We start from the raw sequence: 23,178 nt of genomic DNA on the forward strand, positions 1-23,178 counted from the left end.
CAGCCGAGTGTACAAACATGAGCCTCTCTAGGACTAGACTGGAGCGGGCTTTAATGCAGCAAGTAATGCAAAGTCTAAAAAGAATTATAAGGCAGAGGGCAATAAGGGCCCATTTACCAAGGGTGGCTACCAGGCCATTTCCCGGTAGCCGAGAGAATCAAGAAGAGGGATGCCACCAGGGGCTGTCTAGGGTGGCTAGTTGTGTTTCTGTTGTAACTTGTTGAATTTGATAAAGGCTAGTTTCAGTTTTTCCTGATTGATTAATGTATGATAAACAAGATTGATTGATTGTAGCACAGGTCCCTCCTTGTGAAGCTATAATAAAGTCTTAAGTAAGACCATACAATCTTGTAAGACCATTTATGCTAATGAATCTACCTCAGTTTGGAGGAAGGAGATGGACTGCTCACTTGTGGCTTGGGTGAGTTTCTCAGTTTCAAGTAAAAGGTTCCAACAGCCTACTCCAATGCAAGAACCCAGTATGTGGAATTAGGAACCAAAGGAACTCCATTTCCTTTCCATGTAGTTTTACAAAGTTTTGGAATTGTAGCCATATTCCCCTTAGCTAGGGTCTCTCTCTCTCTCTCTCTCTCTCTCTCTCTCTCTCTCTCTCTCTCTCTCTCTCTCTCTCTCTCTCAACATTTAAGCCCCCATGCCTCTAGGTTTTAATCAGATTTCTCTTTCCCCCTAGTCCTATAGTGTTATTAAAAACTGACTGTGGTGGGTCCAGACTAATTAAGGGGAAGGGAGGAATAAGCCTTGTCACCACCACAGACAAACTGTCCAGGAGTCACTGGTCCTCTGGGGGCTTCAGATGGAATGAAGAGCCGTTTCACAGGTGATTTAAGTGGGCCTTACTACCCTGGTGGAATCTTAGTCGGGTGAGAGCCAGCACCCCAAGTACCTTTTGCCAGCTGTGAAGCCACTAAAGGTCAGGTTGCCAAGAAAAACATAATTTACGTGCTCTTGTTATCAGAGGTGGTGCTTACATTGGTGCAGTGGCACACAGGAAAGGGTCTGCTTTAGTGACACTAGGAAACTGGACTCTTTGAGGGTGATTCACAATATAACCCAGAGCCAAAGTGGCATTAATCCCTTCCTTCTGCTTAACACATATCGGGGGGATGTAAGCAAGGGGTCGATACAGGTAGTGCAATATTCCAACTCTTATAAGCTGTGGTGGAATTATTAAGCAGTACAAAGAATTTATTTCCTAATTCAGCAAAGGTAGTAGCTTGAGGAGCTGTCCAGTTGAGTTATTTTTCTCTGAATGTATCTACCCAGCATAAAAGGAGAAAAGGGGCCCATAAGTCAAGGGGATTCACCACCCCCTGCTGAGACCTGCAGACCGTCTCTGGCAATCCTGGTGAGTTGCAGTATGGTCTCAGTATCCATAATGGGAAGGACCATCCACGAGTCAAGGTTCCCCTGATGTATATGATTGCAAACCCAACACCCATGAAGCCCAGTGGCTTTGAGGTGATATAAAGCCCAACCCTCTTCCCCCCACAGTGAAGATTGCTGACAGCACTGTCTTCTCCAATCTTCCTGAGAAGAGTAGATAGGGAAGGAAAAGAATAGAATAGCACAAAGCAAACAAAGCAAAAACATTATGAAATGATATGGGGTGGGGGTAGGTTTCACATGAGAATTATGTATCCAGGAGTTCTTTCCCTCGATCTTGGTTATTGTTAGACTGGTAGGTAGCACCCGGGATAGGCCTTCCCAAGAGGGCTGGGTTCTATTGGTGTACTGGAAACTCTTGATGTAGACCTTACCTCTTGGGCAGAAGTCATGTATTGAAAAGTCTAAATGTCTAGTTTGTACTGCCATTCCTACATCATGGAGTTCTTGCAGCTGGTTTATAGTTCCTGTATGTAAGAAGCAACAGAAGTATCTCTTGCTGATAGAGATGTGTGTACTGGAGGAAAAAACTCTTTTTTGGATGGGGTGGGGGGTGCCAGAAAAGAATTTCAAAAGGAGATATGTGTAATTACCTCCTCAGTTTGAAGGACAGATAGAACAAAGCCTGAGGAACTATATCAGGCCACTTCAGATGGATTTCAGCACACAGCTAGTGGCTAGATACTAGGAGACTGAAAATTATAACAGGAAATGAGTATACTGTGGCCATGAGTATCACAAATCAAAATCTGCTTCTTCTCTTCCTTAAATGCCTTAAAAGTTGAACAAACTTAGATAAGCAGTCATAATCCCATATATCCCTTAAAGAGATAAACTATGTTTAATAGGCTCTGTAGGTACACTAAATCAGGTTATAGATTAAACCACTTGGAGGGCTCACCATATACTAATTAGAGTGGGGAGGTTTACATATCACCAAGGTCACTGAGAAAACCCAGTAAACATGAACACCATGAAACAAAAAGCCGAAGTAATACAATAATGATCATCAACTCTCCTTGTAACTGGTAAACACTTCCAATGTTCTTTAATCAGTACATTTCTTCTTGAGTCCCAGATGCCCTGTGTGGTCATCTGGTCCCTAGAAACATCTTCCTTGGACATTCTGGAATATATGTTGTCCTTAGGGAAGCTCCAAAAGGGCTTCTAGAAGATTTGTTTCTGTGGTTCCAAGTCACTTGCAAAGATTCCTAGGTAATTCTGCTAAAATGTGCCAGTAAAAAGACTTAATACAATTTAGTACAACCTTCCAAATTTACTTTTCCAGTAATTGTTCATGTGGCAAAAACTAATTCGACTGTAGGGATTGAATCCTATTAACAACAGAACTATAAGAATAACAACAAATCAGGAAATCATAATTCACCAGGCAGCTAGATGGCACGTTTGATGGAATGCCAAACTTGGAGTCAGGAAGACTCATCTTCATGAATTCAAATCTGCCCTTAGACACTTACTAGCTACTTGACCCCATTTGCCTCAGTTTCCTCATCTGTAAAATTAGCTGGAGAAGGAAATGCCAAACCCCTCTAGTATCTTTGCCAAGAAAACCCAAATGGGGTCACAGAGAGTTGGACACAACTGAAATGACTGAACGATGACAAATTGACCTGAAACAATGTAATCCACAGGCTGAAGAAAGAGGACCTGTCTTGTAAATGAGCCATCCTTCCCCATAATATTATCACACAGATACTTTAAAGTAGGGGGAAAAGATGATTTAAAATTCTTTACAATTATCAATGTAATTTTATATGTAAAAATCATAATCTAATTTTGAGATTTATTACCAAAACATACCTAAGGCCTATCAATCCCATTAGAAACATTTGGAAGTCAGAGAGTATGTGTATATCCTGGATCTTAGAGAAAACAGTATAATCTCATTGCTTTCCCAAAGTTTACTACTCCATTAAATTTAAAAAAACCAAACTTTATCTTTGTCCTATCTCCTTTTTTTAGGGTAGACGTATTATCCTCATATCATCTTGAAGGAATAAGGTACTTTAAGGACCTACTCTTACACATAAATATATAACTATGAGCAAAGGAATGGCAAACCCAAGAACTCATTTACCTAGTTACATAGGTAAATAAATAAATGGCGATTAACAGCAGTAAGATCTTTCATACTTGTGTCCTATTATGGTAACTCAGATATTTTAGTATTAATCTATTCAGTGACAAACTTCCACTGTTCACCTGCCCTGGTTATAGAAATTTGCTATGAAAGGAAGGGAGGGACATGGTTACGACAGTATCATCAAGGATGCAGATTGATCTGATACAAGCCATAATGGGGAAAACTCCCTCACTTATGTTTGATTCCAGGCAAGAGTCATAGTTAACAGGCAGTCATGCAGCAGAGTTCCATGTTTATTTAAAAGCCAGGCTCAGAATTAACCAGGTGGGAAAATTTCTTATTCAGAAAGGAAATATCAGTGGGGAAACTGAGTCAGGAGGCTCCTACCTTTGCCTGTGCTAAGGCTGTCCCCTCAACTTTTCCCAGAGACAGACATTTACGTGTAGCAGTCTTCAGACAGCACTCCCTTTGGGCAGCAAATGGCATCTCCCTTGAATGGTAGACTGTTGGCCTCATGGCAGTTCAGACAGTCCTACCTGAAATAAAAACTTAGAACAATATCAGATTATGGTCCCGTAAGATTTTACCTCAGCAAGATTTCACTAATCACAGCTTAGGGTCAGGATATTATTTTTGCTTTTATATTCTAGTAATAGTTAATAACGAGTGCAAAGATAAGGACATTTCATATGTCCTTCATTTATAAATTAACAGTAATCACATTTGGGAGTTTCACATATCCAGTGAATAATTGGCTCACAATCCCCAGAAAATTTATCTATATTGCCAATTAACCCCTGAGGCAAAATGAAATCTCCAAATCTAAGGTCTGTTGTTACTAAATTGGCTCAAAGATGTAACTTCACTGCATACTAATTATGAACAATTACAGTTTCATAACTTTCATTAATGGTAGCCAAATGATCTTAGAGGAAACTCACTCTTCACTAAAAGCAAATCCTTAAGTTTTCCCAGTCTGATTGGGAGTGGTCCTAGTGTCTCAAATTTCAGCAGGTGGTCAGCAGGGCTGATAAGGTCTTTTGAAGCAGGCCAGGTAGAATTTCTCTAAGGAACTTCACAGATGAGGATAATTTAAGGGGTCTGTGGTACTTTTCTCCAGTAAGTTATTATTATCCACTTTAAAGCAAATATACCCCTTTAAATATTTAACAGTTTTCAAACATTTTTACCACGTTATTTTAACAGCTCAATTCACATTTTAACAACATTTCAGATTAAAAGAGAAGTTGCTTTTCTAACAACATTTCTGATACAGTGACTTACCAAATTTCACAATGTAAGAAAATTTAGAAACATAGTAATAGCAACATATACACTATTATGAATTTGAAACATGAAACAAAAACTTATTACTAGTCAGATGATATCAATTCAGTCAAATGCACTTCCATATTATCTTACATAGAAAATCGTTCATCTTACCACTTTTAGCATTTTATACCAGTCACATCTAAAACCCAGTATGGAGTAATTATATTCAATTAAAGAAATAATAAGAATAGTTAACATTTATATAGTGTGTCCTGTATGCCAGGCACTGTGTTAAAGCACCTCACAATCATTTGATCCTCACAACAACCCTGGGGAGGTGGGTGCTGTTATTATTATCCCTCTACAGATTAGGAAACAGAGGCGAAATAATTTGCAAAAGTCACGCAGCCTAGACCTTCCATTGTTCACTGTGCCTACTTCCAGTTTGATAGGGATTCTAGTTTGGGATGAGGTTGTGAGTGAAAAACTGGGGTGGCCTTGAGTCCCCTCTGCTGCTCACCATGACTGAGAGTGGTGGTGACCCCCTGCCAGAGACTCCAAGATCATCCGAGTTGCCACGAAGACCTAGAATGGGAAAGAGGAATTTGATGTTTCTGCGATCACCTTTGTCCAGTCCTGCTGGACAGAGTATTAACTACTGTGTCAGATTTGGAATTTAGAGTAGGGACTGGTGTGTTTAGCACACCAGGAGTGTAGGATCTACTATAGCAGATATCTGAAAATCCATGCCTTGGGCGAACCTTCCATTTGCCTTCTGCAGTCACTAAGCCAGGATGCTGATCTTGCTACACAGATGATGCTTAACACTCTCTTTTTGCTGCAAATCCTCATCTACAAGAACAAATGAGATAGCTGCTTCCAGCTTTCCTCCAAGAAATGCAGAACCCTGGTACCTTGTTATCAGTGTCCAACCCCAAGTAATTCGGGCCTTGTTCCAGGTTCATCAGGGTCTATAGGCTTTAGCCGCAGAAGCCCTAGGCCTCATACCAATATTTACTCCTGGCCTGGGAAGATTGGGAAACATTGGAGGCTGACAGGAATTGCTCTGTATAACTCTGCACCTGGTGTAAAAACACAGGTCCTTCATCAGGAACTACAGAACTTGGACACCAGCAGTTGACTCAACAAATGTTATGGGCCCTTGCTGGAGCAAATTCTCAGAAATTACAGAATCTGTAAGACAGATTCAGCAGCAACTGGAATAGCTCAGCTCAGTGGGTTTCTTGAGCTGTGAAGCAAACTTAAAAGCTTTATTAATAGCAGCAGGAGTAGATGTCAGTGCAGCCATTGAAAGATTATTGGGCTCCCAGTCATCAGCACCATTTCTGTAATTTGAAAAGATGCAATTTATTTTTTATAATGACTTAATTCTTTAAAATATCTGCTTTATTTAATTTTGACTTGGAATCTTGTCCTGTCATAAAACCTAAACTGATGCAATGCATTTTGAGATGGAATATAGTAGTTTATGTTTTGTTTTCTTTTCAAACAGTGGGAATCAGTGTTTTTTACTCTTTGCCCTATATTTATTGTGATTTTTGGAAACAAATACCAGCTTTTGCAGTGTGTGAACAGGTTTTATCCTGCAATTATTCAGTTTATTTGCTTTTTAAAACATTGGCCTGTGGTAGTATTTTATGTAGAATAAAAAATATTAAGAAGAAACAAATTATTTGTGTACAGTATTGCTTTTTGTAACTCAGATGTATATTTTTGCTAGCAAAGTGCTGTAAGATTTGTGGCTCTTACATTGTTTATTTCATCTATATAACACAAAATGTCCATTTAAACTGCATTTTGAGAAACATATGTTGCAGTAGGAATAACTGAGCAAGATTCATGTAATCACAGAGTAAGAGCAGTGAAATATGTATGAAGACACATTTCCCTGATTGTATAGAATCTTACAATAGCTTTAATAAACATCTTTCAGTAAAAGTGCAATTTAGGCAAGTTCATGTAAAATACAGTAAAAATTATCCTGGATAATTCTTGAAGTGCGTATTTATTGTACAGAAAGCTACACTGTAACATTGTCTCAACCTTCAGAAGTCGACTGTAAATTCCCTATTACTCTTTAGTGCAGACTAAAGATGCATCGTCATCTCAAAAAGCACTTTTGCCTAAGGCTTTTCAGCTTTTCAGTAGCTATTTCAACATGTGTTATGATTTATAATTAGAAATATTGCTTTTACTCTAAGTTGGTGATATTTCAATTTTTAACCAAAGAAAATAGTATCTTTTTGGATTTAGATAATGCTATCTTTTGGGTTTATCAGCTCTTTCTCTTGTGCACAGATAATACATGAATTTAAAATGGAAAAAAAGAAAGGTTATGAGATTAACCAGTACAGTTATGGGTCCTGATGTCTTGGGTCTTCCCATTGACTTCAGATCCCATTCTGTCATTCTTTGTGGCTTAGAAAAACAACAGAAATTAGTTAGTAATATATTCCGTATTAGACAATTGGATGCATCAGTCTTTTAATTTAATCATACTCATAAATGCAGGGAATTTTATTTACCCATATTCACCTTTCAACTCACTAGTTGTGGTTTCTTCTTACTTTGGGTGAAATGAAATTAGTCCAAGCTTGATTGAAAAAACAACAAAAACCTCACAATATCAGATGACAAATCCCATCTTTATGTGAAACCCTGTGAAATTGCATAGGTCATATATGGTATTGAAATATGTAATGTTTTAAAGACCAGAAATGCTTTTGATAGCAGAGATTAGGTTGGGATTTATGGGTGGTGCTACTTGTCTAAATCTGTGTGTGTGTGTGTGTGTGTGTGTGTGTGTGTGTGTGTGTGTGTTGAAATAACCCAAAGAAGATTGGGACATTGTGCTATCTAGTTTGTGGGCTTCCATAATCTGACAGTGATTGCAGCTGTGAGAAATACTGTAATATCATTTCTTGCCAGTTACTTAGTCGTTCTCTTAGCTCCTCCTTAGGAGTTCCTAATGGATAGATACTTGAAGATGTGGAGACGCTGTCCGCCATTCCTTTGCTTCCTTTAAGTATTTTGTTTGCCTCTCCAAGAAGCTCAGTGAGCTTGGTTGTCTTTCAAGCGACTGAGCAGCTGAGTGACTGCCCTCTGAAGAGAAGTCCTCAAGCTTTTTGTCAAGTGTTTTTTTTTCCCTTTTTTTCTGATTTTCACTCTGCTTTTGTTATCTTTCAGATTTTGCAAGAGAGGGGTTCCAGGATGTGAAGACCACAGTATTGAGAACTGAAGAATTTTCACTTTTTTTCCTCCCAAAATACAATGAATTGCCATGTTGAAGAGGCTTGGCTGTAAGAAGAAACCTGCTTTAGACAATTTTCTATTGAGATCTGGGTTTGAATTTGAATCTTTTTTTGGGGGCCCGTTGAGGTAGTGTGAGATGGAATTGACTGGCTGAGAGAGTGTGAAGAAATCACTCTTTGGCAGAATGCACAGAATTTGTGTGTGTTCAGCCTGGTGCTGGCACATGGCAGGACTGGCCCTGTGTGCAGAGAACGAGCACGCACCCTGAATTCTTCCCCAGGTCTGTCTGTGCAGGACTGAGGCAGAAAGATCCTATAATGATCGGTGTGAAGTGATTTTTTTTAACCTTTCTTTTTTTTTTTCCTTTGGTATTAATCGTTGAGGATAGTTTAAAGGACAGTGTACTTGGTGCTACATATTACAACCCTTAAATGCAGATGTTTGGGGCCTTCACTGTTAGGAAATGCTTGGCAGCCCCGATTTACTGTCTTACACTGTTTGGTCACCCCATCCAAGCTTTAGGAGATCAAATGATATCAGAATGTAATATGTTCAACACCAGGCAGCAGGAACATACAAATGAGAGGCTGGTTGGATTCAGCCATCCAGTCTTACTGCATGCATTTAGCTAGGAGCTTACCTTTCCCTTCAAAGTGAAGCTCCTAATAAGAGAAGATTCTTTTTGTCACTACTTCCTGAAGACCTCTTATCTTAGTAACTAATTCTTCTAACAAAAATTAAGCTTCCATCCCAGCTAAATGTTGGATTAGGAAAAAAAAAACCAAAACCAAAATTTCTTAATAAGTACTTTCCAGTTAAGAAAACTGTGTATTCTCTGCCCTTCCTCTCTTTAAAAAAAAAAAGTATAGCTCATTTACCAAATGTTCCTGTTTTTACTTTCTAGAAATGCCTAAAAGTGTTGAGAATTTTTTGGATTAGGTTAAGTGATCTAATGAGAGGTACAAGTTTTGTCTACAATTATATAGACTGGTTGGTGGAAATTGCCGACCTCCATCAAGGCATCTGTTGTCCTAGTGATCTCCATTGGGATTGGGGAGGTGTTTTGCACAGATTTTCACCTGATTTCTTGAGTTTAAAATCTGGATTGAATTGAAAAATTCAGGATGTTTACAGTGCATCATATGTCTCTCTCTTCCTCTTTCATTTTCTTTGTAAAACTATGCAGTTCTCTCTAGAATCGTAGGGATGTTTGATATCTCACACAAAACCAGGACAGGATATGCTAGCCTTACATGAGATTGGAGCTGTTAGTGTTCTTTTAACAGAAAAAAAATCTGTTAGCATGCCTTTTAAACAGATTTAACTCAAGTAGTAGTGCGAAACTAGTTTTCTAAAGCTCTGTTTGGTAAGGTAGAGATGTGAGTATCTAGAATGAGCAAACTCTTTGCTCCTGATTGACAACTGTTTCAAAGGGAAGATATAAGAAAACTGACCCTCAGGATTGCTGACATTTACACTTTGGAGGATAGCTAGAATTTTAAGGCTTTTAAAATTGTTGCATTTCAAAATATTTCCTGAAATGTTGCCTCCACCCCTTCCTCTTGCCAGTGACATGTTCAACAAAGTTCTTGAGCATTGAGGACTTACCTCCCTTTTTTATAAAGTTTGTTGTATGTTATTATTAAAAAGAGTTTGGCTTAAACTATTTGTAAAAAAACAAAAACAAAAATATTTCTTACAAAGCAGATTTAGTAACAGGCTAAATGATTTTTTTTTTCACCCAGCTGAGGCATGGAAGGATTTGTAGTATGTTTTTCCACTTGGACATGCTCTGTGCAGGAAGCTGCTAGCTGCTTTAGCATTCATTTGATTAGTGATATTGAGAAGAAAGGTTTGTGGTGTTTTTTTTTTAACATATTAAGACTTAACTAAAATTTATTCTAAAGGGGATATTTATACTTTTATACTTTTTTAGGTATCCGTATTTTATCAGCTTAAAGTTCAATGCCTAAGTTTCCCCCTGAAAATAGCAAATAATAATGTATATTTACAGATAAGCATAACAGCTGTTAGTGTCTTAAACTGCATCTAAAAGTCTCTGCTGCCAAAGTCCCTGGGTAAGCATCTGGGGCTAGAGATTGATTACGTTGAGCTCCAGCTGTGGTCTAGGGAGTCCTCTGCCCCCATCAAGGCATTGTTTTTGCTCTCATGAGCCAGGCAGAGCAAGCTCAGCATTCCATTTCTTGGCTTGGTTTTATTTGCCTTAGGGAGCAAGAGTCATGGTTCCCGGGAGTAAGGATTGCTTAGTGCCTGCCTCTTGTCATCCACATTCCAATCACTGCACAAAAAGGGTATTTTAATTCCTTTCTTTTGACCAAGCAACTGTAGTAGGACTTTTCAGGACTGGTTATATAGCCAGCAGGCCTGAAAGAGAAAGAGAGAGCTCTAGAAAGAAAGCATGTAGATTTCTTGGAAGTAGAATTTGCTAAGTAGTCCAGAATTGAAGAGTTTCCTTCATGGAGTGACTTTATACTGGAATACTTTGCCATTGTTCATCTGCTTCTCCCCATGGCATTGCCTGCCTTTTTGCCTCCACTATTCTACTGTTTGGGGATGGGGGTGGAGGGGAAGGAGCACCATTTAAAAATGAAATTTTACTGATACCTCATAAAGTTATTATTGTTATGTCTGTCTCTTTGGCTGAAAAGAAAAACGATGACTAGAAATGACAATTTCCCAAATTTCATGGGAAATTTCTAAACTCATTTGAAAGGATTTTTTGGGAAGAAAAAAAAAACCTTCTAATTTCCCTTACTAAGTAGCAAAGCATTCTCATGGCCCATGAGTCAGACCTTAGACTGGGGTTATTTCTCCCCTAGAGCTCCCAAGGACCTCCTGTAATAGTTGTTTTATTCCTTGTGTTTTTGAAATCTTATATACAAAACTAGGTACAGATAGCTGCCTCCAGAAGAGTCCTGCCACTCTAAAGACTGTTAGGATTTTCACACCTGCCACTATCTCAAAGTCAGAAGAGTAGTATGCTATAGAAATGCTGGTGTCTGGTCTGCATTGGTTAATCCTCTCTGTCTAGCTGTGGGTAAGAGCAGTTTACCGTAGGTTCCTTCCACCCACACTCTCCTCTGAGAGTATTAATTCTCGTTCAATGTCTTCTGTATAAACTAGCAGAGAAGCTACTTCAGGAAATTCTGTACCATCATTGGAAAGATTTTTACTAAAATTCCATGAAAAACCAATTATCCTATAGCTTTCCTCCCAGTATCGGGGTACAGATGTGACTTTCAAGAGTCTAGGGTATTTCTCATAGAGTTGCTGGTCTTGTTGCTCTTTTAATTTTCTAATGCCCATGAAAATCTTAATTGATTCTTATTAGTTGTCTGGTCCAGTAGTCCAAGGGTCAAACTTCTTTCAGAACTTGAACTATAGAGCCTGCTGCTGCTGCTGCTGGAAAAAAATGGGAGTTTAAGATGTGCTCCTGGTACCACCCTATTACTCTATAGTGAGTTCTTTATTTTCTGGCCCTTATTACGCAGAAGCTGAAGTCCAAGCAGGTGGGAGGAAGTGGAACAGAAGCTGAGCATTTCCAGAGAGGGAGGTGTCAGTCTCTATGAATTCTGGGACTTGACTCAGGAATGATAGTTTGGCCATTATTTCAGGCTGTTCCCCGTTTTCCAAAAACCCCTAGAAAAAGCAAAAGTGTTAATCCTTAGAACATGCTTTGAAATAGGGGCTCCCTTGTGGGTCCAAAGAGCACTCAGAAAAGCAGTTGTCATCACTGTGTCCCCACATAGGGTTTACCTACTGGCTGATAGCAGTCTCCAGTGACTCCCTTCCTCAGTGGCAATGGCCTATTGGGTCTGACTGCCCTGGCAGCAACTTTGGCCTTTCTGCCTGACTGGGACTAAAAAGGGCTAATTCTGCACCATCGTGGGGTTTTTTAGTTGTTTCATTTTTGTTGTTATCTGTCCTAAGGAACTCGCACTTTTACTGCAGTGGATAATGTTAAGGGCTAACACCTTCCAGGTCTGTCTTTGGGGATTGTGTGTCTGTCTGTCTATAATTAGAAATGGTGCTCAAACTTATTTTGAAAGAGTAGCTGCTGCCTTTAAAAAAAAAAAAAGACAAAACCCAATAACTTTGGATCAGATGCACATGCCCTTGGGGAAAACTAGGTCTCCATAGGGTCTGATTTATTGATGCCACTATCTTTGGGTCATTGGGGGGGGGGTTCCTTTGCCTTCTTCCCTCTCTGTCCCTCTTTTTTCCTCTTCTTACCTTCCATTTCTGAATATCTGTCTGTCACTGCAACCTGTTTGAATTTCAGGTGATAGGCGCGAAGATTGGGATGATGCCTTTCCCCTAAACACTCCCCCAAACCTCCCATCCCTTCTGATTGACTGAACCAATCCTGGAACCTCCAGCTTGGCTTTGAGCTCTGAGTTGCTTCTCTGGACTTAGTACTTTGGCACTGTTGCTACTAGAGTTGCCACTGTGAGGTGATTGGTCTGAAATGATAACCAATTCAAGGCACCTCCCCTCGAAGGCCTGAATAATTGTGATAGGGGCCGGGCATTTTTTTTTTCTTGGTACTCTTTCTCCATTTTGGAGATCTGACCAAGAAGCTTATGCACAAGTTCAGCCCTGGCCAGTAGAGCAGTGGTTCCCCAAGGATGTGGACCGTTTCCTTGGTTCAGACCCTGGGGACGCTGGAAAGGGATGTATGTTTCTGACTACTCTTATCTTTCCTTTTCCCAAGGCTACTGAGCTGCTGCTGCTCTTAGACAAGACTGCTCAGTTAAGGCTTGTCTTCATTTGGGCTGGACTTGAGTGCCGGGGGCCTGGACTTGAAGGCCCTTCCCATGAGCCTCCCAGTCCTTGTCAAGCGCTCCCATTTTCTCATTGGTTTGCTAGGGAGAAAATTATCCATTTGGCTGTGTTTTTCAATGCCCACCACTTTCCTGAGGTTATGTCTGTGATGCTTTATTCCCAGCTAGCAAATTAGCAATAAGTCTTCTTTTCACTCTTTTTAAAGTGTTCTTATCACAGCAGAGCTTGGAGCCAAGAGTGGGCTCTGGCTCCTGGGCTTTAAAGTTGCATCAAGGTTAAACTTAGCAGCAGCAAAGTGCACATGGGAAGTTGTATCTAAGCAGCCCACCCAGAGGAGTCTGGGAGGGAACCTTACCTGGGGCTTCCTCCTTTGTCCAACGAGGGAAGGGGCTGCCCATTGTTTCCAGAACAAATATGACAAAATGTGTGGGTGTTTTTTAACCTCCTTTTCATAACACTAAGCTTATTGTGAATTGTAAATTGCATGAAATAAACCTGTTTTCCCTTTTAAAACTTTGGTTTGATCTGAAAATATTTTCTCTCCGTCTTTTGTGTTTCTACCCGTTTTTACTTTGAACCCTTCGTGAAGCCCTGCCACTTGTTTAGCACTGTTCGGGGCACCGTGGGGAATATTGAAGAAGTAAGACTGAGCCCTCACATTGCTTTTAGCCTAGTTTGGAAGATGGATGTGGGAAACAGTGAGCAATAAACTTCATGGAAAACTTAGCGAATTGTCCAGACCTATGATTTAATTAAGTGTAATTTACTCCACGGAGGGGAAATGCCTTCCACCAGTGAAGATCAACAACTGTTGTACAAGTTTGAGTCTGAACGGTCTGGGCCATGTCTGTCATTTCATCAGCCTCTGTGCCCAAGAGGTACAAGCCAAGGTGTGGGAGGGTTTTGTCTATTCGACAGTTGTATTAAGTATCTGGTATGTGTAGAACATTGTGCTGGCACTGAGGATACAGAGATGAAAAAAGCTGGTCCCTGGCCTTTAAGGAGCTTCATAGTCCAGGAGATTAAATGTACACCTAGAACTGGCATACAGTGTAGGATGTGAGTAATACAAAGGATGTATCTGGGAGAAGTATTGAAATTTGGAGAGAATATCCAACTGGGAAAGGAGGCTGTCACAGTCATCCAGGCAAGAAAGAGGTGAAGCCCTAAGCCATCGTGTCAGAAGTCATGGGGGATATATGGAGGTAGAGTTGACAGGGCTTGGGAGCTAAGAGAGAAGCAAATCGCCAGATCTCTAAGGGCCTGTTCATCATCAGCTCAGTTTGGTGGTTGAATGAAATAACTTCAGAGGTCCTTTCCAGATAGTGTAGGTGATGGAAAAAATACCAACCTGGGAGGCTGTAAAGCTGGATGCTTGAGGTAACTGCTTCCTGAAGCAGCCTGCTCTGTTGTGGGAAGACTCTAATTATTAACTGCACACACCTCCTAGTCTTGCACTATAGGGCCAAGCGGCACCAATCTCACTTCTTATCATGGTCAGCCCTTCATGGATTAGAAGTCGTTGTGAAGTTAACCAGGCAGAATTTGGGAGGCAAGGGGAGGGAAGGATTCTAGGCTTTGCAAGATGAGACGGTAAGGAAACAGAGCTTGCTTTTTCTTTTCCTTCCTGCAAAAGTGCCAAAAGGCTCTAGCCATTGTGCTTTGTCTTCTGGGGAAACCCCAGGAAAGCATGGCATTGGGCCAAAGGGTCATTAATTAGAGTGGGCTCGTGATGTTGGCCAAGTTTGACTTCAGCATTCTCCACACCCACAGATTCCGCCGTTGGTGCCACTTCCCGTTCCCTGAATGCCCTGTGACCAGAAGTTCATAGCCAGATTTTGTGGGTGTTGGAAGGCCCTTAGAGATTCCAATTCTACTTTGCTCTTGGGAGAACTGAGGACTGTAGTTCAAATCTTCCTAGGTCCCACCCCAGAGCCTTTTGTTTGCTGGAGGGCCCCAGCCCTCTTCTATTTCTGCCACCACCTAGGACTCTTCCTGGTTCCTCCCTCCCTGGAAGGGAATTCCCAGGTGACCTGGTGTTGACAACTTGGCTTGCCACTGAATCACCCTTAGATTGGGGTCCTGTGACTTTTGGAGGCTGTTAGACATCTACAATCCCCTCAGAAACCAAGAATGTTGTTTTCTAGCTCCTTCTAAGTCCTATACAGGACCAAGGGCTCCTGACACTTCTCCAATTCCTTCCTCTTCTGTTCAGACCCTGGGGGTCCTCTTCCAACTGATAGTAATAATAAAAATAATAGTTCACACTTCTGTGGTGCTTTTCCTCACAACTGACCTGCGAGTGTATTATTCCCATGTTACAGATGATGAAATTGAGATGAAATGTTTTGCCCACAGTCACACACCTAGTTAGTAGCAGAGACTGGCCTCTCCCAAGTCTTCAGACTCCCTAAGCATGGTACTGCTTCTGCAATACCTCTCTCACCCTTTCCTACTGCAGTTGCTTCTGTTTTCACCCAGGTCATCCTGCATCATGTAGGACCTCTTCCAATAGCACCAAGTGCATTCTTGTCCTGTCGATCCCCTCCCCAGATCCAGGGTGTCCTGTCTGCTGCAAGCTGAGGCATCCAGGAATGGGGAGTGTAGGCTTTATTGATGGGTGAATATAATAAAAATAGGCTTATGAGGAACAGAAGGGATGTTTACAAATATACAGTGTTGGCTTGTGAAGGGAAGATGGTACCCTGGGTACTCCCTGCAGTGCCAGCCTGCCCTTAGGAAGCATACTCCCATTAGAATAGGAATGGGCTCCTTTTCACTAGCCTCAGTGTCTGGGCTCTGAAGTTTCCAGACAGATTCCCTTTCAGTTCACATTCCCATGGACTGAAGGGCCTAAAGCATGGACAGGCAATGGAGTGGCCAGAGCCTCTATCCTCAGGCCTCTGCCTTGGCCCGGGTGGGTCTGGTTCGGCTCAAAAGGTGAGCAGAATAGTGAGGCCGAGGAGTAGGGTGTGGGCAGCCAAGCCGGGAGCAAAACTTAGTTCAGAGGTCTCTTGGCCCCGGGGCCCCCTCTTCCTGTCAGAGCCAGACTTGAACTGCAGTTCTGGGATGATCCTGTGGATCCAGGCATGGTGGGAAGCCACTCGGATGTAAACTCCTGGGCGGTTGCGGCGGGCGCAGCCTTCTCCCCAGCTGATCACTCCAGCCTGGAGCCAAGAATCACCAATGCGGCATACCAGGGGTCCCCCGGAGTCACCCTGTAGCAGGAAGCAAAACTCATGGGAAGGGAAGAAGCATTTATATAGCACCTACTATGTGCTGGGCACTGTGCTGATCACTTTTGACAAATATCGCATTTATTCTACACAACAGCCCTTCAAGGTAGATCCCCACTCAGTTCAGGAAACTGAGGCACACAGGGTTAAGTGAGTTGCCCAGAGTCACACAGCTAGTAAGTGTTAGAGGCCACATTTGGACTCAGGTCTTCCTAACTTCAGGCCCAGTACCCTCATTCCACTGAGCCATCTGCTTCCGATTGCAAACTGATATCACGACCCAGTCTTTTCTGCCTCTGAGCTCATCTGTATCTTTTTTTCTCTCTCCTGTCCTCTCCACTCTTTTCCTTCCTTCTTTCACTGCCTTCTCTTTTCCTTTCTTCCCTCCCCCATTTTCTCTTTTCCATCCTACCTCCACCCCTCCTCCATTTCCCTCTATCCTTCCTACCAACTTTCCAAAAAGGCTTAAAGCCCTTCCATAAGGCTTCAAAGCATGTACGTCAGGAAGCCTTCCTAAGCCCACCAGGCTTTTGTCATCCATACCAATTGAAAACATTCCCTGTCTCTGTGCAATCTGCACTGGTATATGTGTGTGTCACCTGTGTATAATGTGTGTGTATGTGTCCTGTGTTTCCCACCAGACTGGCACTCCCTGAAGCCCAGGACTAGATTTATCCAGAGATTTGAGGTCAAGAAAACCCAATTTGGACTTCTATCTCAGATGCCTAGTAGTTGTATAACCAACACAGCTAAATCATCAATTGCATATTGGACCTTCTGAGTTCAGTGCATCCAAAATCAGAACTCATTCTTTTCCCTTAAATCTACCCTTCTTCAGAACTGCCCTGTTTCTTTAAAGGACACTACCATGTTTCTAGTCACCCAGGTTTACAACCTTAGTGTCTTTCTTTATTTCGGCCTGCCCCTTTTAGAGATAAACAGGTAGAAATAAAAGGGAAGTCACTTGGACAAGGTTACACAGTAATTCATTGGCCTAACCACGCCTCACACCAAGATTCCCTGACACCCGACTCGAGCCTCTTTCCTTCGCTGTTAATTAACTCAAAAATCTGCACACAGGGCTTGTTCTGTATTAGGAACCGAGGGCCTAAACTTCCACCCTCCCAGGATCTCTGTCATCCATGTCTGGCCCATGGGCAAGCCCCCGGAATAGGGACATACCTTGCAGGCATCTTTCTTCCCCTCTGCATAACCAGCACACAGCATGTCATCTTGGATGGTTTTGGGTAGCACTCCATGCTCTGAGTCTTTGTTATAGAGGATGTTGCACTTCTGTCGGTCAATGATGGGCACTGCCAACTTCTGTAGAATTTGGGGGCTGGGCAGGTTATCTAGAGGGAGGGAGACCCCAGTACTTTGAGTTTTCCCCATAACATCCCACACCTGGTCCCCAGAACAAGAACATGACTTCACCGCTAATGATTATTAGCTACCTTTCTCTCTTCTGTTTTCCCCAACTCTTTCATCATCCTAGTGACCTCCTTTTCCAAATTCTCATCTCATTCAAAATGTGGGGTAGGAGAGAAGGGAGAGTGTCTCAAATATTGTGTATCTTTGTTGTTCATGCACCCTGCAATCCTGTCTTCAAGCTATCAATGAGAGTGCTGCAATCTCACTACCCTTTAGCTTGTTGGCCACTGACAATTAGATCCCTCTTTCCCAGTGGGATGCCAAGGTAGGTACAGAAGTCAGAACTTGGAAAGCATCTTTTAATTTCTGGATACTTTTTATGCTTTTCCCCCTCTCTGCTTCAAAATATTTGACTGCAGGTACCCCATTCTCTTTCTGGCTCTGATCTTCTCCCTAGGACCCTAAATTTCCTTGAAAAATCCCATTCTGCCTTTTCCCTCAGTTTACCTTGCTCACTGGGACTGCCCCAGCCTGTGACCCAACAGTTCATCCCTGCCTCAAACTTGACCTCAGGGCTGGGAATGCACACAGGCAGGATGTGGCCGGTGAAGGTCACCGGAGCCTCCAGCTGGACCAGGGCCACATCAGCACTGGAGGCCATGCCCTGATACTGGGGATTGCTTTCCACTCTCTTTACTCGAGCGTACATGGCATGAGGCCCAGGATTCACCAGCTGCCGGGCCCCTAGTAGAACCTTGTACAGGAAAGTTTCCGAGGTACTGGTAGAGGAAGAAAAAGACAAAACGAGATCCACAGTAAGTAACAAGAAGGCTCATCCTGATGGTGAACAGCCGCATAGGAAAAGGGCAGGAAGAAGGACTACGTTGGACAGTCACAGGTTTGAGCTAGAGGGAATCTCCGAAATCGTTTAAAAAGCTCCCCCTTCATTTTATGGAGAAATAAGCCCAGAAAAATTAAGTGAATTGTTTGAGGTGAGACAGATAGTAAATAACAGAGTCAGGATTTGCACCTAAGGCCAGATTCCAAATTCAGTGCTTTTTCATAGCCTCATCAGGGTAGTACTGGAAGGGTCCTTGGAAGTCCTTTAGTTCAGGACTTCTTAAACTTTTTCCATTCGCTACCCCTTTTCATGTTTCAGCAGCGTTCCTTGGCATTGTGTGATGGCATGCAAAGTGCACATTCGGAACCAGGGCTGCAGTGAAGTTGCATGGTAAACCACGGGCAAGCACTGCCAGAAACACCTCGGATTCATCACACGTTTGATTTTTAATTGGTTTTTGGTCGTCACATGTTCAGAAACCTTTTTACTGTTGCCAAATTTTTCATGACCCATATGGGGACCCATATGTGACCCACAGTTTAAGAAGCCTTGATAGTCCATCCCTATCATTTTGCAGATGTGAAAACAAGCTCAGAAGATGTTAGGCAACTTGGTCTAGGCTGCACAAGAGGTAAATGGCTAGGGCTGAGATTTGAACTTGAGCTCTATGATTATATGTTCATCCTTTTTTCTACTATGTCACACTGCCACCCTTAGAGAAGGGCTGGAATTAAAACAGAGGTCATAGAATTACAGAATTCAGAATTGAAAGGGAACAGAGTGCAAATGATACCTGACTGAATAACACTTATGCAAACATTCCCAAAAGACATCTACTCGCAACTGAAGACTTCAACTGAGTAGCAACCCATTGTCTTCTGTGGCATCCTGTTGTACTTTTGGGCAACTCTAATGCTTCAAAATTGTTTCATCAAGGCTTAATCTACCCCTCTATCCTCTGAAATCAAGCAGAACAACATTAATCCCTTTTCCCCATGAGAATTCAAACACTTGAAGACGGCTACCATATCTCCTCCAAATTTTCTTGTCTCCAGAATTAGTATTCCCAGTTACTTCAAATGATTCTTGAGGCCCCTCACTGTCTAGGTTGTCCTCTAGGTGTTTTCTAGATTATCAGTGTCTATCTTAAAATGAGATGCCTAGAAATAACCCAATCCCAAAGGGTGGTCTGACCAAAGCAGGGGATAGTGTGACTATGACTTTCATTGTTCTGGATGCTCTTCCTCTCTTAATACAGCTTAACATTGTGTTAACTTTTTAGGCAGCCTTAGTCTACTTTTAATTCACATTAAACTTGCAATTCACTAAGACTCCTGTATCTGTATTTGTGTTTACCATGCCTCCCTTTTGCTGTACTTGTGAAGTTGATTTTTCAAAATTTTATTTTGTTTTTAGGCAATTGGGGTTAAGTGACTTGCCCAGGGTCACACAGCTAGTGTCAAGTGTGTGGTCTGAGGCCGGATTTGAACTCAGGTCCTCCTGAGTTCAGGGCCGATGCTCTATCCACTGCACCACCTAGCTGCTGCAAAGTTGATGTTTTTGAGCTCAAGACTTTATATTGAACCGTATTAAATTTTATCTGATGAGATTTTTCCTATTCTTCTAGCTTGCCGAGAACATTTTTGCATCCAGAATTTTTGCTAGCTATCCCTCCCAGTTTGCATCATCTACAAATAGAATAACCAAGCTATGCATGCCTTCATCCCCAAGTTATCGATAAAAATATCAAATAGCACAGGATACTCTATGAAACAATCCATCAGCAGACATAGATTAAGTACCTGCTATGTACCAATGGAGACCTCCTTTCAAGTTGACACTGAACCATTAATGACTTCTGTTAGACATTAAACTATTTTCACATTCACCTAATTCAGCTATCATCTAGCTTGTACCTCTCTACCTTGTCCACAATGATAGCATGAGAATCTTTGCCAAATTCTTTGCTGAAGTTTAGACAATTTATGTACCTGTCTAGCAACATTGTCAGAAACAAACCAAAAAATGGAAAGAAAATTAGGTTATCTGGCATTTTTAGTGAAGCCATGCGGTTCTTTATGATCATTACTTTCTCTTCTAGTTGTTCACTAAAAATCCCTTTAATAATGAGTCCCAAAATTTTGTCAAGAATCAAAGTCAAGTTGTATGGTGCATAGATTTCAAGATGCACTCTTGTTTTTGAAAAATTAAGACAATATTTTCCTTCTGCAGTCCTATAGTACTTCACCTATTTTCTACCACTTTTCAGAGATCATGGAGAGGTTTAGTGGTCACATTTGCTAATCCTTTAAAGTTCTGGAGTATAATCCATATGGACTTGGTGACAAGCCCAAAGTAGCTGTCTACTCTCTTACTAATTTCTTTGTTATCTGTAGGTTCTGGCCCTATTAGCCGATTTCAATTCTTTCTAGTACAAGTAATGTTCTATTTGTCAGAGAAACCCAACACAAAATAAGAATTGAGTAGTTCTATATTTTACCCTCTATTATACATTATCATCACCTTATTCAAACAGTGGTCCTACCTCTTCTTTGATCCTCCTGTTTGTTTTCAAAATAACTTTTAAAACCAGCCTATTTTGTTATCTTAATTTTAATTACTCATTCCAAATTTTAGCCTTTCTGACACCATTAAGAATGGTGCTAGTTTTGTATTCACCCTGTTTTATCCTTTGCTTCTACCTTCAGTATAACATTTCTCTTTAAAATTTAAATTAGCTGATTAATTCCTTGTGGATTAATCCCTATAAATCTTTTTCAAAAACTGTCTCTTCCTCACTGGAATTGTTTCTGAAATTATGAGAAATAATTCTCATAATTTCATTTGTGAGAACTTCCTATTCCTTCTAGAGGGACTTCCTCTCTAGAATTTTAGGTCGTGGAGCCCTACTTAGTCTTTCATTGAGTCCTTTGAAATTTGCTCTCTGATTTTTGGTACATGTCAGATTATACCTGGCTTTCCTCACCATCTCTGTCATGAATTCTGAGACAGAAGGGTCATTTCCTCTCAAGGTTCCCATCGTTTCTGCTTTAGCAATCAATTCTTTCTTGTTGGTTCTCTGATTGCAAATCCATCACTCTTTTGGACTACATCACTGTTTACTTTACTTTCATTCTTAAGTTCACAGTTCATAGCGTTGTGGTAACCCAGCGTCCTCCTTGTTCAAGGTTGGGTCCTGAATCCCAGAGAGGGAAAGAGGCTTTCACAAATAAGGTCCCAGAGTGAGGTCAAGACTAGAACCCAGGATGCCTACTTTTCAGTCCCGTACTTAATTCTATTGTATCACACTGATAGTGGGGTGGGTTGTTATGCATGAGATGTGATTCCAAAAACATCTTCCCTTTGTCTCATCATTATGCCTAAAATTCCACCATTAGAGTCAGTCTTTTGGTTTACGAAAATTCCTCTCTGAGGATTCATTTATAATGAAGGTAACTGTAAGAGAGTTTATCATTTACTCTCAGCTTAGTGTGACATTGGTTTCTTGAGGAGAATGAGGGAGAGAGAGAATTTAGGAACACAAAGCATCCAGGGATAGTGCACCGGAAAGAGCTCTGGACTGTGCATCCAAATGAACGTTTCAGCTCTGCCGCTAATTCACTATGTGACCCGTATCTTTCTAATCCTCAGAAGTCATCTCATCCAACCCCCCTTATTTTTCAAATGAGGAAGCAGATTCCTTCAAGCTCTGAAACTCTGTCGTTCTATGTGGTTCATAGAGATTGGGATTCTCTCCAGTTTCTACGATCGTGGTCTCCTGGGGCGGATTAAGTACCATACGTGTATGTGTAGGCAGAATAGGCATCCAGGAGGCAGCACGAATACCCTGATCGCCTGACAGTGCAGCATGTGGAAGGGACGGTGCAGTGCATTTGGAGACACAAGCGCTAGGCTCCAGTTTAGACCCTAATATTTACTGACACATGATAGGCAAACCACTTTACCTTCCCAGACCCTAATTTTCTCCTTTAAATGGGGAAAGTGCTTTGTAATCTTTAAATCATTATAGAAATGTGAGTTAACACTATTTCCCATTTTTGCTTAACTCTTTCCTTGTCTATAAAATGGAAGAGGCTGGATTAGGTGAACTGTAACTCTTCCAGCTATAAATCCTATTAAAAACCTTTTATGAGAATCAGATAGGAAGAGGTGTCTATGGTTTTGAAAATGGAATATGGGAGGAAAAGCAGGGTAAAGGGTGGGGCTGGCCACAGGGAGGTGTCCGTGGTACTGAGAAACTTTGAAGGGGACAGGCAAGGCCACAGAGTACTGGAGAGATATTCACCTGAAGGCTCCATGATGTGGCAAAGAGCATCAGAAGAGGGGGAAACAAAAAGGGACAGAATTTAGGAAGAGTCAGAGAATAGAATGAGAAGGAACAACAGGAACTGGTTTAGGGAACTGCTTGAGGGTCTGGGACAGCCTAAGAAAGCAAGCAAGCAGGCATGAACACAGAGACCAAATGACTAGCTTCAACATCCTCCCTGAGAACAGACCTACAGATATGGCAGATACTGCGATTGTACCTTCCGTGTGTGTGTATGTGTGTGTGTGTGTGTGTGTGTGTGTGTCTCCCTTTAAGGCCTAGCTCTAAAGCCATTATTGGCAAGAAACCTTTCTTACTAGGAATGTGACCCTTGGCAAGTCACAACCTTGGTTTCCTCATCTGTAAAAATGAGAGAGTTGAACTTCAGGTCTTAGGTTCACTTCTACATACATACATGCATATATGTACATATATATATATATATACATATATATATAGAGAGAGAGATAGAGAAAGAGAGAGAGAGAGGCAGAGACAGAGAGAGAGACAGAGGCAGAGACAGAGACACAGAGAGAGACACAGA

General features: G+C 41.5%; 2 protein-coding genes across 4 annotated transcripts in view; one reads left to right on the forward strand and one right to left on the reverse strand.

Moving 5' to 3' along the window:
* Positions 1–13,372, forward strand: part of KCTD5 (potassium channel tetramerization domain containing 5) — a 94,022-nt gene extending 80,650 nt beyond the window's left edge. For both annotated transcript variants that reach the window (XM_021006772.2, XM_021006773.2), the window contains one exon: positions 7,988–13,372. In XM_021006772.2, the coding sequence (XP_020862431.1) occupies positions 7,988–8,017 (30 nt within the window). In that variant the 3' untranslated portion in view covers positions 8,018–13,372. The remainder of the gene's footprint in view (positions 1–7,987) is intronic.
* A 215-nt stretch (positions 13,373–13,587) lies between these two features.
* LOC110221984 (serine protease 27-like) overlaps positions 13,588–23,178 on the reverse strand; it is an 85,427-nt gene continuing 75,836 nt past the window's right edge. For both annotated transcript variants that reach the window (XM_078152628.1, XM_021006766.2), the window contains exons 4-6: positions 17,974–18,245; positions 17,278–17,447; positions 13,588–16,077 (exon numbers count right to left, since the gene is read on the reverse strand). In XM_078152628.1, the coding sequence (XP_078008754.1) occupies positions 15,793–16,077; positions 17,278–17,447; positions 17,974–18,245 (727 nt within the window). In that variant the 3' untranslated portion in view covers positions 13,588–15,792. The remainder of the gene's footprint in view (positions 16,078–17,277; positions 17,448–17,973; positions 18,246–23,178) is intronic.

Source organism: Phascolarctos cinereus, unplaced genomic scaffold (assembly GCF_003287225.1).
Source record: "Phascolarctos cinereus isolate Bilbo 61053 unplaced genomic scaffold, phaCin_HiC Scaffold_4;HRSCAF=312, whole genome shotgun sequence".
NCBI lineage: Eukaryota > Metazoa > Chordata > Mammalia > Diprotodontia > Phascolarctidae > Phascolarctos > Phascolarctos cinereus.